General features: G+C 45.8%; 1 protein-coding gene across 9 annotated transcripts in view; it reads right to left on the reverse strand.

Annotated features, from left to right (window-relative positions):
- Window positions 1-18,210, reverse strand: part of CLEC16A (C-type lectin domain containing 16A) — a 240,436-nt gene that overhangs the window by 198,163 nt on the left and 24,063 nt on the right. For 7 of the 9 annotated variants that reach the window (XM_058434074.1, XM_058434072.1, XM_058434077.1 and 4 more), the window contains 6 exons: window positions 17,566-17,714; window positions 15,648-15,759; window positions 13,818-13,941; window positions 9,461-9,635; window positions 7,510-7,563; window positions 3,910-4,023 (listed from right to left, as the gene is read on the reverse strand). In XM_058434074.1, the coding sequence (XP_058290057.1) occupies window positions 3,910-4,023; window positions 7,510-7,563; window positions 9,461-9,635; window positions 13,818-13,941; window positions 15,648-15,759; window positions 17,566-17,714 (728 nt within the window). The remainder of the gene's footprint in view (window positions 1-3,909; window positions 4,024-7,509; window positions 7,564-9,460; window positions 9,636-13,817; window positions 13,942-15,647; window positions 15,760-17,565; window positions 17,715-18,210) is intronic. The other 2 variants (XM_058434075.1, XM_032145444.2) reach the window with 1 other exon arrangement.

Consider the following 18,210-nt stretch of genomic DNA (forward strand, 5'->3'; position numbering starts at 1 on the left):
ATGGTAAAATCCCATCTCTACTAAAAATACAAACAAAATTAGCTGGGTGTGGTGGTGCATGCCTGTAGTCCCAGCTACTCGGGAGGCTGAGGCACAAGAATCACCTGAACCCGGGAGACAGAGGTTGCAGTGGGCCGAGATCACGCCACTGTACTCCAGCCTGGGCGACAGAGCCAGACTCTGTCAAAAACAAAACAAAACAAAACACACCAAAAAAAAAATCAAAAAAACTAAAACTGCATAATGATGGATAAATGGATAAAGAAAGAAAAAGAAAATGTGGTATATTTCTTGGTACACACAGACACACACACACACACACATTCAGCCTTAAAGAAATAAATTCTGATACATGCGACAACATGGATGAATCTCGAGGACATTACATTAAGTGAAATGAGCCAGTGACAAAGACAAATGCTGCACGATTCTACTTATATGAGGTACCTAAAATTGTCAAACTCATGCAGAGAGGAGAATGGTGATTGCTGGGGCTAGGGGGATGGAGAGTTGTTGTCCAATGGGTATGAAGTATCAGTCATGCAGGTGACTCCACAGAGCAATGGATAGCACACTGGACTTCTGAAGTTTCAGTATGCAAGATAAATGAGATCTAGAAATCTGCTGAACAATGCTGTGCCTATACTCAACAATAATGTTAATTATACAAATAAAAATGTGTTAAAAGGGTAGATCTCACGTTGTGTTCTTATCACAACATTAAAAATGCTGCAGGCCCGCTCATGCCTGTAATCTCAGAACCAGGAGGCAGACTTGCATGACTGAGACCGCCATGTATATCCACCTGGCGACAGACGGGCCACACCCCAAAAAAAAAAAAAAAAAAAAAAAAAAAAAAAAAAAAAAAAAAAGGTGCAGTGTCTCACACTTGTAATCCCAGCACTTTGGGAGGCCAAGGCAGGCAGATCACTTAAGGTCAGGAGTTCAAGAGCAGCCTGGGCAACATGGTGAAACCCCATCTCTACTAAAAATACAAAAATTAGCTGGGCATGGTGGCACATGCCTGTAATCCCAGCTACTTGGGAGGCTGACGCTTGAACCCGGAGGCAGAGGCTGCAGTGAGCCGAGATCACGCCACTGCACTCCAGCCTGGGCAACAGAGACTCCCTCTCAAAATAAAATAAATAAATAAATAAATAAAAATAAATAAACAATGCTGCAAACCCCACAGCCCAGCAACCTCTGGTTTCACCTCTTAGAACGCCAAGTCTAGCTTCAGCACTGCAGAGGGTATCTTACAGTAAAGACAATCTGAGATGAAGCCACGGCAGCTATCTTCAGGCCTGGAAATCATGCAACCAAAAAAAAAAAAAAGTCCCGGGGGACCCAATACATCTCCAGTTGCTATTAACATATGAACATCAATGTAGTCCCAGTTAGCAGTGGGCAGATTTCACAGTAAACATGCCTCATCTGATGGGGGCAGGCTCTGCGAAGCTTCCTGTAGAAACGTGCATTGATGGGGACCAGATCTTCTGACTGTTGGAGAAGATTCCAAAAATCTGGACTTTTCTTCCTAAATTTTAATGTTGGCAATTCATAAAATTTTATTTTAAACACTGCACAGACCAAACCAAATGAATCTGGTGGCCAGTTTGCAACCCGGGAGGCACTTGATGGGCACTTTATATATACATATATATATATATATATATTTTTTTTTTTTTTTTGAGACCGAGTCTTGCTCTGTCGCCCAGGCTGGAGTGCAGTGGCGCAATCTTGGCTCACTGCAAGCTCCGCCTCCTGGGTTCACGCTATTCTCCTGCCTCAGCCTCCCGAGTAGCTGGGACTACAGGCACCTACCACCATGCCCGGACAATTTTTTTGTATTTTTAGTAGAGACAGGGTTTCACCGTGTTAGCCAGGATGGTCTCGATCTCCTGACCTTGTGATCCACCCGCCTCGGCCTCCCAAAGTGCTGGGATTACAGGGGTGAGCCACCGTGCCCAGTGGGCACTTTATATTTTGCCCCCATCTCCATCAGCTGTCTAGAGCAGGGCTTGCGCTGCCTGTTTTCTAAATGGAGTGAAACAACCTGCCCGAGGCCAGGTGGCTGGCAGGGCACTCGGCACCTCTAACTGGAGGCCCTGCTGGTTCTGCTGACTCAGCCTTCCGTGACTTACATTCATTTAGCAAACGCTAGTTTAAGAAAGTTGCAGAGAAATATCTAGGGCCCCATAAACTGAGTCAGCTGTACATTTGCCAGACCGTGCGTTGTCATGAGATGGACCACTAGGAAAATCTTTAACACATCACCCCTGTCACCTCTAGGCCAAATCCTCTCACCAAACACTTCTTCCCTTTAGAGCACTTATAAGGGTTAAGACAGTGAGTTATTTGCATATTTGATTCATGTCCACCTCTCTACTGTACTGTAAAGCTCGAATATGGCACAGACTATTTATGACACTGTGTATCCCCAGAACTAGCATGATACTTGGCCCAAAGAAAGAGCTTCATCAACACTGCTGAATGAATCAAGAAAGGGATAGGCCAGACAGGGGCCATGAAAAGGCCCCATTCAATTCAGCTGAACTAATGCCACCACCATTAACAAGAACAGAGTTTCTGGGAAGCTTTTCAGAGGCGCTAATGCTCCCCTGAATAACAAAATGACCTGGCCAGACCATCATACACCAAAACCAGCAGAAGGGCAGGGGCCTCTTGTAATCGTACTCCATGCAGTGGTGGCCTTTCATCCACAGGGTCATATTCCACCCATTCATGTAGGTGGGGCAGCAAATCTACTACCCCAGGGCGAGCTGGCCCTTTTACCAGCCTGGCCATTGCCTGAGCACCTGGCTGCCGACAGGAAACCTGTAGGAAACAGCCCTTGTATAAAACGCACTATGCTCATCTCACTTACCCACTCTAAGCTCCTTATGGCAGGGATCTCACCTGTCAATGAATCAGCTGCAGCCTGGGCTCTGCATAAGTGAGATGAGCATTTGTGCAGCCCAGGCTGCAGCTGATTCAGTGACAGGAGAGATCCCTGCCATAAGGAGCTTAGAGTGGGTAAGACCTTTGAAAAGAGGGAACCAGGTGCATCAGGAACCAGGCTGTAGGTACGGTAAAGGCACAGGTTCAAAGGCACAAATGCTGGACATGCTGGGGGAAAAGCAAGTCAGACCAGGATTAAGGCAGCCGGAGCTCAGGACATGTGAGCAGGATCTGAGGGATGACAGCAGAGATATACAGAGGACAAGATGGGAAAGCTTCAAGAGAAGTCACAACACTGGCCATCAGGTGTTTTCCCTCAGTAGTGTACCAAATGGAACTCCAAGGCTCCTTCCTGCAGACCACAAACATGCTACTTAGTCCAAAGCTTGATGATCATTTAAAACTAGAGATTATACATAACAGTGCGGATGTCCCGCTTCTCTAGAAACATGAAAAAACCTAGTAATCCTACATCCATATTCCTGCAGAACGGCAGCAGCCTGGGGTGGAACAGGAGCTGGTCGCCAAGGTGGCATACACTCTCCAATTTGCCACACCCCTCGCCATTCTCTACTGCCCTCACCTGGGGCCTGAGTCATTCATGGATGTTCATCGCCCAACTTCTGTAGAGATTAGTTCCTCCGATAAGGCATTTTCTCACTGTGTCCCGATAACAGTGTCTCACAGATATGCAACCTAAGGCCCGGAGTGGTACAATTCCATGTTTAAGAACACACAATCAATCAAATCCAGGTGGTACCTGATCCCAGCTTCTCTTAGGTATGCAATCAAGACTCTGATTAGGTTCACTGAATCCCGGACCAGCTTATGCATCATCACTGCTATATACTCAAAATGTTAGTTTCTGATTTTAGAGAAATACACAGATTAGCAAAATGAGCAATGGTTTCCTATTAAGGTCAAACAGTCCCAAAGCTAATGACTTACAGAACTTCTCTGAACATCCTGTTCAGTCTTAGTGTACATCTCAGACAGATCACCATTCAGAATGACTTCAGCTAACGAGTTCACCAGCGGTGCATGATGTATAATTAAGAAGACCTGGCGGAAAAAAAAGAAATGGGATTTGCATGAAAAGTGTGCGGTATTTTCAACCTCTTGCTTCCTGGATCAGAAGCGACCAGGCTGGGCTACCTAAGTCCTGTATTAAGCAGCAATTCCTACGATGCAAAATTCAAAGAATGAACCACAGGAAGCAGGACTCGGTTCCACTCTTCTAAGGTTAGTCTCTCCTTCAGACTGTTGCCTATTTGGCTGGCTGCTCTTCCTCGGAAGGAAGTGCATTAATGCGAGACTGTCCCTCATGGCTGGGTGAAGCCAAATCCGGCTGAAGTGGAGCAATGTGGGAAAGAACAGCCAAACCAACACACTCCTTCCTTTCCATGGGCATTTTAGTGTCAAATTTGATTATGAGAAGACTAGAAGGCACAGTCCCAATACTTTAGTGATACAAGAAGAAGGGGCCGGAGAGTTTTGTTCCGATCAAGGACTTGGCAGAGGGTTGGCTACACAGAGATTCCATCACAGGAAGGAGTTCTGACCCTGTGGTGGGTTTTAGCACACAGGGATTCCACAGCATCGTCAGTAGGTATGTGAACTACGGGGCTGAAAATCACACGAGACAGAGGCAAACCCAGCTGGGCCAGGATGCAAAATCAGAAGGCTGGCTCTGGGCTAAGCTGGCCCTGCTCCCACACCTGTTGCCCAATGTTCAGAGAATCAGCTTTAAGAATCAGGGTATTCAAAACTGTCTTGCAAAGCTGGCCTAGACACGCCTGCTATTTTGTTTTAAAATGTATAAGGCAAGAGGGTGTAGCACAGGGTGTGGCTTATCTACCATTTGTATATAAAAGCGTGTGCTTGTTTATATTTGCTTATTTACATATGCATAGGCCAAGGTTTCTCAATCTTGGCACTGCTGACACTCTGGGCTGTAACTGAGTACTGAGAGAGGCTGTCCCCGACTGCAGGCTGCTTAGCAGCATCCCTGACCTCTACCCACTAGATGTCAGTAGCACCCCAGCCTCAGTCATGACAACTGAATACGTCTCCCCAGACATTGCCAGTATCCCCTGAGGTAAAATCGCCCCTAGTTGAGAACCCCTGACAGATGTCTCTCTTAGGACATACGAGAACCCTGTAACCCTAATTGTCTCTGGGGATAGAAGTCAGGAGCCTGAACAAAACTAGAACAGGAACCCGGTTTTTACCTGTTTGAACTTTTTAACTTTAAAAAACATTGTTTAAAAAAATTATTTTTTAAAAAGTGAAGGCAAAAATCAACACAGGCTGCCTCTGGGGAGTGAGGTTAGGTGCCCAGGGTACAGAGTGAGAGAGAGACTTTTCACATGCCATGTTTTGTACTGTTTGAACAAGGGGAATATATTATTCCAACAAATACATAGAATTCAAATTAGACAAAAGGTACAGGCAGAATGGCCATGTGGCACCTCCCTATAAAAAACTGCATCTTTTTAAAAAATACTGGGAACCTTTTCTATCACAGAGACCACATAGTATGATTCAATGAGTTAACCCACGTCCAAGGCTTGGCAGGCCCTTAAATGTTAGCAATGATGATTTTTCTCACCTTCCTTACGGCCAAATTAGTGCCACACATCACTCTACCAACACTACAAAACACCAATCACTGTGGTCATTCATTCTCAAATATCTGTTACGTACCTTGTATGAATGCGGCCTTAACTGATCATTTATTCCTTCTTTTCAGTCCACAAGTATTCAGTGAGCACCTACAAAAGCCCTCCTGAACAAGCAACCAATTCCTGCCTGTGGACACGCACAGTGCCCATTTTCCTGGCTCTGAACCCAAAAAAGAGGGAGGGTGAGTAACTGTAGGGTACGTGAAAGCACGTGCAGGCCAGACTCAAAAAGCTGGGCCCAGCTGCCCACACCACACTCTGTTAGCAGTTTGGTTTTAGGAGGACAGGATCACCTGTCACACCAAATTAACTTCATCCATGAAAATTTTCATGGTTTTCTAGCTATGCTTGTAAAATAATTTGCAAGTATACAATGATTTTATATTGAGGTAGGGGCTTTCAGGACACAGGATTTACACCTGATTTTAGGTTTTTCACACATTTAGGTCACATTTTCATTAAGTTAAATGAAAATGCAGGGGGAAACAGGGCTTTAGGTTATCTTTAAAAGGGATCTATTACTCAAGTTTGAAGAACAATGAATTACAAGCTATGTTTTCTGTGAGATACTGAAACAACTGGGTGCATGGGCTACTGGTCCTTTACAAAGCAAATCGGCAAGGGAGGAGTCTCAGAGAAAAGGCCTAACTCTCTCCACTGACGTTCCCGCTGTGGGCGGTTGGCGGCCATGCTCTCTGGAGGAGACCCTGCCCGGGCAATGCTCCAACAGCTGAAGGGTCCTGAGGATGCTTTCCATATGATTCCTGGGGCTGAGAACTGGCTTGCTTGGGTCCTGTTGGACTCCCAGAATCCCAAGCAGGAGATGCCGGCAGACTTGGAAAGAGGCAGCAGAAAAAAGCTGCCAGGAGAGGCTGGGGTTTGTGCTCAGCGCCGTCGTACAGAGCAGCATTCAGACAAAGTTGGCCCCGTGCAGAGTTCTGAGCCAACAGAGCCCCAGAATAGGACTCTGGGCTGTGAGTGATGGTCAGGACATGTCTGGATTGGCCTACCTGCCGGGGAAGAGGTGGCCTCTGAAACTCTCCTCTTGGGCCAAAAAGACAAAGCCCTGCCCCAAATTCAAAGCAGCTGGGGATCGAGTCAGAAGGACAGTTCCTCATCAAAGCAAATACATACCTGTGTCATTGCAAAAGCGGAAACAGAGTTCTGGGTAAATGCTGGACTACTTAATAGTCTAATGAGATGCTCTGAGAGTCTGGACTGCTTGTAATAAAAATATTTTTAAAGTTATGTAACTGGGTCTCCATGGAGTTTTTCCCTTCTTGTAAATATTACATAATTACATGAAGGAAACACACTTGTTTAAGGAGGGGAGGGAGACAAATTGGCTCAAGACACAAATCTGAGAGCTAAGGTTGCTACAAGATCCCTTCCACAAGGTAATCTGGGAACTAGAACCATGATAAAGCCCTTCAACAATAGAGACTCATTTCAGGAAGTTTGTTACACCAAGGTTGCTATGTGTATGCACGCTGTCGGTTCTGCAGTGTGGGGCTTCATTCAAAGCTGCAGAAGTAAAAGCGCTGTAGCCCACATTTCCATGGCATTTCAAGCACTCCTCAGTTGTTTTGGAAACCTCAGTCTTCACGGTAAAAATCAACTACACAAGTTAGGTTTGGTTTATTTTTCATTTCTCTTTGGATTTCCATCTCCTACCATGAAAAAGATACACGCTACCTCTATTTAGTACCTGGAAAACAGAAAGCCCCCCTTTTTGCTGTTATTTTACTTCAGCATGGGGGACACAGAGAAGATGGGGTGATAAGGCCTGGGGATTTTCTTCAAGGCAGTGGCACGCCATGGGACCCCAAATGTAGTGGGGACATTGGTGAATGATCAAGCATACCTGTGACAGAAGATAAAGAGACACCGGCAGGCTAATTTTCGGCCGTTCTCCTCCCTAGTGGCGGGTGGCAGGAAAGAGAGAGAGAGATCAGGTCACACAAGTGAGCAGCACAAAATACACAAAGCCAAAAGCCTTCTGTGTGAACAAAGGCGTGCTGTCCCACTGACTTCCTCCACAGACCTAGGGCTGTCCTTTCCTGGTGCTACTCGAAAGTCCACTACGCAAAAGCCCACTCAATACTGTTTGCGAGGCCACTATTTTTCCATCTGAGAAACCTTTCACCGTTACTCACAGATGAGAGGCTGACGCACGAGAACTTGCTCCTTCAGTTACCAAGCACGTTCATTTGCAGCAGCTGGGGCACTGGACGCCCCGGCAAGAGAGGCCTCCAGGAGGCCTGTTCTTGGGAAGTTATTTTCAAAGCATGGGGAAGGAGGTTTAGGGCACTCTGGCCTTGGAAAAGCCCTTCGTTTATACTGAATTTCAAGATGCTCCATTTCACAACCACCCTGTTAGAGAAGAATCGTTAGGCCCTCATTTTGCAGCCAAACAAACGGGCTCAGGTTAACTGCTTTAGGTCACAGAGGTAGGAAAGGGAAGAGGCAGAATTTGAATCCAGGTCTGAAAACTCCAATTCTCATACTTTGTCTCTGCCTCCCAGAGCTGCCTCTGTAAAGCTAAGGAGCTTATTCACTTTTATAGTCTTCTCACACACACACTCTGTCTCTGTCTCTCTCAGGAAATAAGGGGAAAGGAAAAGAAAACCAGTGTGCTTTGAAAGGAATCCCCCTCGGGCTCAAAGCCTCAGTTGTGGCCGGGTGCGGTGGCTCATGCCTGTAATCCCAGCACTTTGGGAGGCCGAGGCAGGCGTATCACCTGACATCAGGAGTTTGAGACCAGCCTGGCCAACATGGTGAAACCTTGTTTCTACTAAAAATACATTTTCTTTTATTTACTCATCTGTAGTGAGAATCCTCATAACTCCATCCCCTTGGGGCACCTCTGCATGGTGACCAGCTGGTTCCGTCCTGCCTCCTGCTGAGGCCCCTTTACCTCCGGAGGAACTGCACAGAGGCCTCCCCTCCAGAAGCAGCATTCCTCACAGGGGGGCCCTGAGAACCAGCAGAATCTCCTGAAGGATAGGTGAGACATGCAGATTCCTGGTCCTGAGGCCCTGCATGTTACCAGCCGTCATCCCCACAGGCCTCTGGGGCCTGCTAACAGTGGACAGTCACCACCCTGGGACCGTTCCCTGAGTGTGCTCCATCCCTTCCCTCCCTGCTGTGCAAGTTCTGTTGCTGTCTGCATCTTCTCCAAATCAGTGGGTTCTGGCAACTACCAGGAAAAGTTACTGGGGAGGAGAACACTTCAGGGAAGGATACACAGAAACCAAAACCCTACATTTTAGATGTTTCCTGTTTCCTCCTGATGTCGGTAATCTTTTCTCATTCACTTTTACAGCCTTCTCACACACACACTCTGTCTCAGGAAATAAGAGGAAAGGAAAGGAAAGCCAGCGTGCTTTGAAAGGAATCTCCCTTGGGCTCAAAACCTCAGTTCTGGCCGTAATCCCAGCACTTTGGAAGGCACAGGCAGGTTTACCACCTGAGGTCAGGAGTTTGAGACCAGCCTGACCAGCATGGTGAAATGCCATCTCTTCCAAAAAGTACAAAAATTAGTCAGGCGTGGTAGTATGCACCTGTAATCCCAGCTACTCGGGAGGCTGAGGCAGGAGAATTACTTGAATTCAGGAGGCGGAGGTTGCAGTGAGCCAAGATCGCACCACTGCACTCCAGCCTGGGTAAAAGAGCAAAACTCCATCTTAAAAAAAGAAAAACAAAAAAACCTCAGTCCTGATTTGCAACACTCAGCCCCATTCCAGGGGACTGGGGACTGTTCTTCCCCACTTCTGATGGCCTTCAGCCAGCGGGAGCCATGGGGCCGGACTCACCTTGTCCTGGTTCTCCAGTGAGTACACGTAGAGGGGCAGGAAGAGCCTGTTGAGCAGGTGGTCCGTGAGCACATCGTTGAGGAACTCACAGTTGATGATCAGGATGTCATTGAGATAGTGCAGGTGGTCTAGGTGCTCTGCCACCAGATCACTCAGTTTTCCCCGATTCCGGTGCCTGCCAGGAGAAATGACCACCTCAGCCTGGAGCTAACACTAGGAGCCTTTCAGCCTAACATCAATGGCCCGAGACTTAGGTCACTGGGGGTTCATCCATATATTTGAGTTAGTCTCAAGAGACACTTATCCTGGCCCCTGCTGGGGAGATAGATACACAAGGGAAAATGGGCAGGTTTACTGCAATCAATTTCAGGGGACTGCTGGGGTCTCCCAGAATGAGGTAAACAAAGCAAAATGCTGCTAAACTCTTCCAGCAAGCCACTGCATAAGCACAGCTACTAGCCGCTGTGGCAAGATCCCCTGGCTCCCCAGATAAGCAGCACTAATGGAGCAATAAATCCACCATAATTAAAATGCTCCAGAGGAGTTCTAAAGAGAAAAGCAGGCCTCCACAGCCGTGGCCACCCCAGTGGCCCTGACGACATGCAGACACAGAGCAAAGACACAACACCCCTCCCCCAGGCCCCTGCCCTGGAGGTCTCTGTCTCCCTGCAGTTAGTAACAGCATGCTGGGGGTGGGGGGCCAGGGGGTAATGTCTCTTGGGTGGAGTCAGTCTCACACTCCAGAAACAGCTGGTGGGGACACTTTCATCATCCCCAAAGCAGTATGCAGCAAATGCTAGCTAGGCATTTTGTTTGTAATGTTATTATTACCCAACTGATAGATGATCATTTTTGACAACAGCAAATTAAAATATAAAAGCAAATAGAATTCAAAGTCTCAAACCCACCACTAACAGATATCCACTATTAACATTTTGGGACTTATAACCCTAATGTCTGTTTTTTCTACATTTTTACCTCTCCTAGTAGTAGTCACATCTAAAATACAGATGTCACATTTCTATCCGTCTAACTGTATATACTTGAAAAAAAGAAAAAGCAAAAACAAGATCCATTCTGCTTCTTTTACATAATTCTGGATAATTATTCCTTTTATTTATTTATTATTATTTTTTGAGACAGGGTCTTGTTTTGTTACCTAGGCTAGAGTGCTGTGGCATGAGCACAGCTCACTACAGCCTCAACCTCCCAGATTCAAGGGATCCTCCCACCTCAGCCTCCAGAGTATCTCAGATTACAGGCACCTGCCACCATGCCCAACTATTTTTAAAAATTTTTTGTAGAGGGTGGAGGGGGTCTCACTATGTTGCCCATGCTGGTCTCAAACTCCTGCACTCAAGTGATCCTTCTGCCTCGGCCTCCCAAAGTGGTACGATTATAGGCATGAGCCACTATGCCTAGCCAATTATTTCTTATACTTCAACAAGATATTTTAGCTGGGTGCAGTGGCTCACGTCTGTAATCCCAGCACTTTGGGAGGCCAAGGCAGGCACACTGCTTTAGGTCAGGAGTTCGAGACCAGCCTGGCCAACATGGGGAAACCCGTCTCTACTAAAAATATATATATATAAAAAAAAAATTAGCCAGGTGTGGTGGCATGCACCTGTAGTCCCAGTTATTCAGGAGGCTGAGGCACGAGAATCACTTGAATCTGGGAGGTGCGCTGCAGTGAGACAAGATTGCACTATTGCATTCCAGCCTGGGCGACAGAGCAAGACTCCATCTCAGAAAAGAAAAGAAAAAAGAGATTTGGTAAATATTTATAGCAAATACATGTTGTAAAGCCTAACAGTATGATGAATGTCTATGAACCCACCGTGCGCCTGAGACCTAGAACATTTATGCACAACGTTTTGCACTTTTCTCCCCCTTAATAAGATACTTTGGAACATTTTCTCTAATGGTATATTTAAAGTGCCTCACTTTTTAATACTTTGGTTTAAAAAATATCAAAGTAATATATACAGCTAGGTTTATATCAAATATATCAAATAGCATTGATAAGCTGATAATGAAAAAGAGCAGCTCCCGGCCCAGGCTCGCCTCCTCCACTATTTTTTTCTTTTCTTTGAGACAGTGTCTCGCTCTGTCGCCTAGGCTGGAGTGCAGTGGTGCGACCTCGGCTCACTGCAACCGCCACCTCCTAGGTTCAAGCAATTCTCTTGCCTTGACCTCCTTAGTAGCTGGGATTACAGGGGTGCACTACCATGTCTGGCTAATTTTTGTATTTTTAGTAGAGATGGGGCCAGGCTGGTCTTCAACTCCTGGCCTCAAGTGATCTGCCCGCCTCAGCCTCCCAAAGTGCTGGGATTATAGGTGTGAGCCACCACACCCAGCCCTCCTCTACTTCTCCTCACTGTCCAGAGGCAGTTACTTGTTTCTGCAGACAGTTCCTCCCATATTTCTAGAAAATCTGCATGGACTTCTATTTTGCAATTGAGCCATTTTAGGTATTATCTATTGACCTCCTGTTATGACGGAACTCTTCCATTCTCTCTGCCCCTTCCCCCCAAGTAGTTATCAGTAATTGGGGCTGATGTCATAACATTCGTTGTGGAGCCACATAGAGGACTATGATTTCATTTCCTTGCTTGTATAACTTTGTTCTTTCTATAGTTAAGTGTCTCATTATGTCTCGCATCCACGACTGTTTAAATCCATAAGGCTTCTAGCTTTCCCAATTGCTCCGTTGGGTCTGCCCTGGTCCCTTTAGCATCCTGACCCCATCTAGGTGCACTTCTCACTAGGCCTGGGCAAAGCTGTCACCCTGGAGCAGCGGTTCTCAAGTGAGGGTGATTTTGCCTTAAAGGGGACATTTGGCAATGTCTGGGGACATTTTTGGTTGGTATGACTGGGGAGGGGTGCTACTGGCATCCAGCAGGTAGAGAGGCCAGCAATGTTGCTAAAAATCCTACAATGCACAGGACAGCCCCCACAACAATGGTACCCAGTTCAAGAGGTCAACAGAGCCAAGGGAAAGAAATCCTGCTCTGGAACTTCTAATCATCCCTCTGAGGACAAAAGCACCATCCTAATCTCTTTTTTAAAGAGATTTATTGAAGTATAATTCACATACCATAACATTCAATTACTTAAAGTACACAATGTAATGGTTTTTGGTAGAGTCACAGAGTTGCCTGACCATGATCACAGTCAATTTTAGAACACTGTTATCCCCCCTGCAAAAAAAAGCCCCTTATGGCCGGGTACAGTGGCTCACGCCTGTAATCCCAGCACGTCTGGGAGGCCAAGGTGGGCGGATCATGAGGTCAGGAGTTCAAGACTAGCCTGGCCAACATGGTGAAACCCCGTCTCTACTAAAAATACAAACATTAGTCAGGCGTGGTGGTGCATACCTGTAATCCCAGCTACTCCAGAGGCTGAGGCAGGAGAATCACTGGAATCCAGGAGGCAGAGGTGCAGTGAGCCAAGATTGCACCACTGCATTCCAGCCTGGGTGACAGAGCAAGACGGTCTCAAAAAAAAAAAAAAAAAAAAAAAGAAAAAAAAGGAAGCAGCCCCTGACTTCGCCGGATGTGTGGCTCACACTTGTAATCCTAGCACTTTGGGAGGCCGAGACAGGAGGATTGCTTGAGCCCAGGAATGCAAGATTGGCCTGGGCAACATGGCGAAACCCCATCTCTACTAAAAATCAAAAAAATTAGCTGGGCATGGTGGCATAGGCCTGGTGGTCTTAGCAACCTGGGAGGCTGAGGCAGGAGGATTGCTTAAACCTACGAGGTTGAGGCTGCAGTGAGCCATGATCACCCCGCTGCTCTCCGGCCTGGGTGACAGAGCAATACTCTGTCTCAAAAAAGAAAAAAAAGCCCTATACTCATTAGCAGTTGCTTCCTATGTCCCCACACAACATCCTAGCCCTAGGAAACCACCAATCTACTTTCTGCCCCTATAGATTCACCTATTCTGGGCATTTCACTAGGCATAATGCTTTTGAGGTTCATCTACGCCATACCAAGTGTCAGCACTTCATTCCTTTTTATCGCCAAACACTATTCCATCGTACAGACAGACTACATTTTGTTAATGCATTCATCAGCTGACAGAGCCCCTTGACCTTCTCACCAGCTGCCTAGCAGCCCCATCTATGGCTGTACTGAATTGATTTACCCCGCCTGCTCTGGGAGGCATCTGAGTTGTTTCCAGTGTTTCATTATTACAAATAGGTGAGCAGGACCTTTTAGAGTATGGAAGTCCATGCTCTGCCTACACAGAGGTAGGGAAGTGCTGTTCTTGTGTTCATTTTTCCTTGATGAAAACAGAATTCTCCCCTAACCACCCTGTCTATCTACTGAGTGGCCCTGGGGGTGTCACTTACTCCTCATCAGTCTGCACGCAGTCATCGAGTTCGATCACGTGGCTCCCGATGAACCAGACCAAATTGGAAAAGTAAGGAACAGCAGTTTTATCTCGGATGTAGTGCAGCATGGCCTGGTTATCCACTGAGAAAATTCACAGAAGAAAAAAACAAGTCAAGCTACCAAAAATAACTTGGGGAAGATTAAAAAATAAATAAATAAAAACAAAGCAAAACCCAAAAACCACAATGAAAAAGCCCTCTGCTATAATCTGAAATTGTCTGTCTTTCCTGGAAATACTTAAAAATGTTTATCTTATTCATAAAACTATAGTCATCAAGGCAGTTCTTACGATATTTTATACTTAAAAATAAATTAGTTGGGCTAAACATTAATGGTGCATGGGAGAGCCTACTTATCAGTAGCAGAATGAGCTAGACTACACTGAGAATTACACCATTCTCAAGCAAGGTATTTACATATAAGGGTAGACTAAGAAAGCAGAAAACCAGAGGTTAATAACTTACGTGACACTGGAATAAGGAACACAGGAATCGTCATTGAAGGAAAAGCAAAAAACAGACAACAGTTAACAGGGTTAGGACCTGGAAAGGTGAGAGAGCTGCTCAGAGGGAGAGAGACTAGGGTGGGAGGCATCTGCACAGAGAGATAAGGTTAGAAGGAGACAGGAGAAAACAGAGCAGGAGGCAGTAGAACCAACTGTGGCTTGGACCAGGGTCACAATCTTAGAAGCCTGCCAGGTTGGCTGGTGGCCAGAGGTCTAGTGCGTGACCTGGGAGCATGGGCCTTGACCCCAAAGAGGCAGCTGCTTCTGTGCCAGCTGACCCCCCCAGCTGCAGGACTGTGGGCCTCGACTAGCCAAATCTACATCTTTAAGGTGCAAATCCAGATTATCATGGAAGATCTCCCAATTTTTAAATACTGGCAACTACATATTTTTTCAAAAACTAAGCCAATTAAAACATGTCTGATAGCTGGATATGGCCCACAGGTCCTCAGTTTGTGACCCCTGGATGGGTCCAGTTGGGCTCTTAGAAAAAGTTCTTAAATTTAATATAAGCCCAGTGCTAGGCTGGAGTGAGTCCCTGAGAAGCCCCCACCCTCATGAGGGAGTAATAACATTTTGACTCATGAAAGTCAAAGCCCTTTCATCCCTGAGAAAATAGTCCCATCTCCATTGTGGTGACTCCGGGGAAAATAAGCCAGGCATTAGGCAGAGAACTTCCAAGCGTCGCCTTGGAAGGGCAATTCCAGTTCAGGAAACTTGTGGCCAGGCAGCCTTTGTGTCAGTGCAGCGGAGAGTGGGGGAATGGCTTTTTCCCTGGGGCAATGTTTTGGGTATTAAGAACATCCTGAGGGAAAGGAGGAATTGTTAGTGCTGGGCTTTGCAGCCTGTTGGGAATACAACATTGCCCCCTGCTGTTCAAATGTGACATGCTTTTATATATTACTTAAAAGTCAAATTACCCCTTAGCTGTATTAAAGTATATTTCACAAGCCAAGACACAAACATTTAAATGACACATTAAAAAGACAACTTTGCTTTCTCAAATTCTAAAACATAGCCACTCTGAATCCCACACGTGCCTCTCAGGACCTCCTACTTCTATGCGGGAGCACGAGCAAGACTTCGACGTGCCTGGAGAAGGCAAGGATTTCCATGAGCGGCCAGCTAAATGCTAAGGGATTCCAAGTTTTTCATGAGAGAAGCTGCCACGGCTCATCATCAATGCACTCCCTCGTGACAATCGGAGAACCGTACGCACACACACGGGAGTGAGCGCTTGCTGCCAAGTCAGAAATCGGCCGAGACACAAGCCCATGAGGACACTTACCTTTATAGACGTTCAAAGTTATGGTTCTTACAGCAATTCTAACCATGCTTTCAGGGTGGTTGAAAAACTTGATGGCTTCTGTGTATAGGGCAAAGTCATTGGTGTGCTAAAACAAAAGAAATAACGAAAACAAATTAGAAGTCCATAAGCCAGGCCTGGCCCCATCCCAACTCTCTGAATTCCATCTGAGACTTCAGAAAAAGACAAAAAAAAAAAAAAAAAAAAAAAAGACATTGCCAACGTGAACCGTAAGTCAGTGGTTCATTCCCAATGGGGAATGCAGAAAGGGATAGGAAGGCAAAGTCACGGAAGAAGCAGAAGAGTCCAAGTCCGTGTGGTAGTGCACACCCATAGTACCAGCTACTTGGGAGGCTGAGGTGGGAGGCTGGCTTGAGCCCAGGAGTTGGAGGCTGCAGTGAGATGTGATTGTGCCACTGCATGCCAGGCTGGGCAACAGAGCAAGACCCTGTCTCAAAAAAAGAAAAAAGAAAAAAGAGCAGTAGTAGTGGTAGTAGCAGTAATCACTGATTGATTGGCTGGGAGTGGTAGCTCATGCCCAGAATCCCAGCACTTTGGGGGGCCAAGGAGGGAGGATCACTTGAGGTCAGGAGTTTTGAGACCAGCCTGGGCAATGTGACAAGACCTCATCTCTACTTTAAAAATTATAATAAAAAAAAAGAGTCCAGATAATGTCAGACCTGGGATCATTACCCGTTCTACCACTTCTAACCTGTGCAATGCAGTATTTCTAAACCTCTGTTTCTACATCTATAACATGGGGATAATAACATCTACTTTATGGTTTCCAGATTAAATGAGATCATTTCTGGTCTTGTGCTTATCCCAGCACTTGACACCTAAGAAGTACTCAGTGGGACGCAGGGAAACATGAGGGGAAGCCTGGTGGGAACCTTCTGAGAAAGTTTTCTTTGGAAGTTAAAAAGGGACACAAGAAGGGAAGTGATCTCATCAGGCATTTTGGCAGTGGCAGCCACCCTCTGACCATGAGGGGTTGAACCTGAGGATGGGTGCCAACTGTATAGTCAGCAGAGCAGCAAGATGGGAAAGCCTGGGTCCTCGCTGATACGGTTGAACCACAGGATGAACCAGCACGGCCAGTGCCTGGACCTTTTGGTATGGGAGATACATTGACCCTATTGTTCAAATCCCTTTTAGGTGTCAGGACAGGAGCAATTTATTTATTTAAGTTGTTCATTTTAATAATTCTCCCAAAGAATGTCAGGGACATTATCTTATCAACAATAGCAACGTCTATGATTTTAGCTACGTATATACTAGGCACTTTGAAGACATCATCTCATTTAATTCAACCCCTAATAACCCTACAAGATGTACATTCTTATCCCCATTTCTGAGATGAGGAAACTGAGGTTCAGAAACGGACTGGGACTTCCTGAAGGTGACACAGCAGGGAAGTGACAAAACCAGCCCTGACTGGAGTTCCTGTTTTTCCCACAGGGCAACACTTCCCCAAGACAATATCTGGGCATGTCTCCTCTCTACCAAGTATAAAGCTCTCAGAACAAATTGAATTTTACATTAACAATGGAAAGGCTGGCCAGGTGCTGTGGCTCACGCCTGTAATCCTAACACTTTGGGAGGCCAAGGTAGGAGGATCGCTTGTGCCCTGGAGTTCAAGACCAACCTGCGAAACATGGTACGACCCTGTCTCTACAAAGAATTAAATTTTTTTAATAGAAAGGTAACTTATTTAATTAAAAAAAATTTTTAAGCATGCCAAAGTCAAAAGTGTTGCCATGAAAATCATAACAAGCATATAAGAGCTTTGTAAACAGACACAAGACCATCCAGATATAAGGCGCTGTCATAAAAAAAAAAAAAAGCCACGTGTGGCTTTACACCCACAGGTGCCCCTCTGGCAATTACTTACCTCATTATAAAAGAAATGGACAGTGTGGTTGTTGAGTTTTAATGAAAGTGTTTTCAGGAACGATATATAATAGGCCATAATCTCCTCATCAGAAAAGTCAAATTTATGAACGATGATAGAATTTACATAGTTATTTGAGAGCAAATAATCTAGAGGGAGAAAAAAACAAACCAGGTTAACTGATGCTGGAGGAAAGATAAGCCAGGTAACAAGCAGATGACCCGTTAATGTACTTGAATCAGGTAAGCCTCTGGGTTGCTGGGATTAAACACACTAACTGGGAAGAGCTTAACTTTTAACCAGCAAAGAGATCATCTTCGATGCACAGTCACCAGGAAGTTCAAAGGCATCACCAGAGAACAGCCCTTCCCTGCCCGCCCACATCAAATAAAAAAAAGACACTCCAACATTTTCATTGATGGCAAAGTTCAACAAAGAGCTGGGAGTAGGGGGAGATTAGCTGGTGTGTGGGTATTTTCACAAACCACCCATGGATGAGGGTAAAAAGCTGCCCCCTTCTGCCATCACAAATCACATCATCAACTCTGAAGGCCACAAACAGGCCACACTAGGGTTTTTTTCCTCCTTATATAGCAACATGATTTCATAAAGGTCCCTTTCTGCTGAATCCCTACTACATGCCGG

This window comes from Hylobates moloch, unplaced genomic scaffold, assembly GCF_009828535.3.
Source record: "Hylobates moloch isolate HMO894 unplaced genomic scaffold, HMol_V3 SCAFFOLD_23, whole genome shotgun sequence".
NCBI lineage: Eukaryota > Metazoa > Chordata > Mammalia > Primates > Hylobatidae > Hylobates > Hylobates moloch.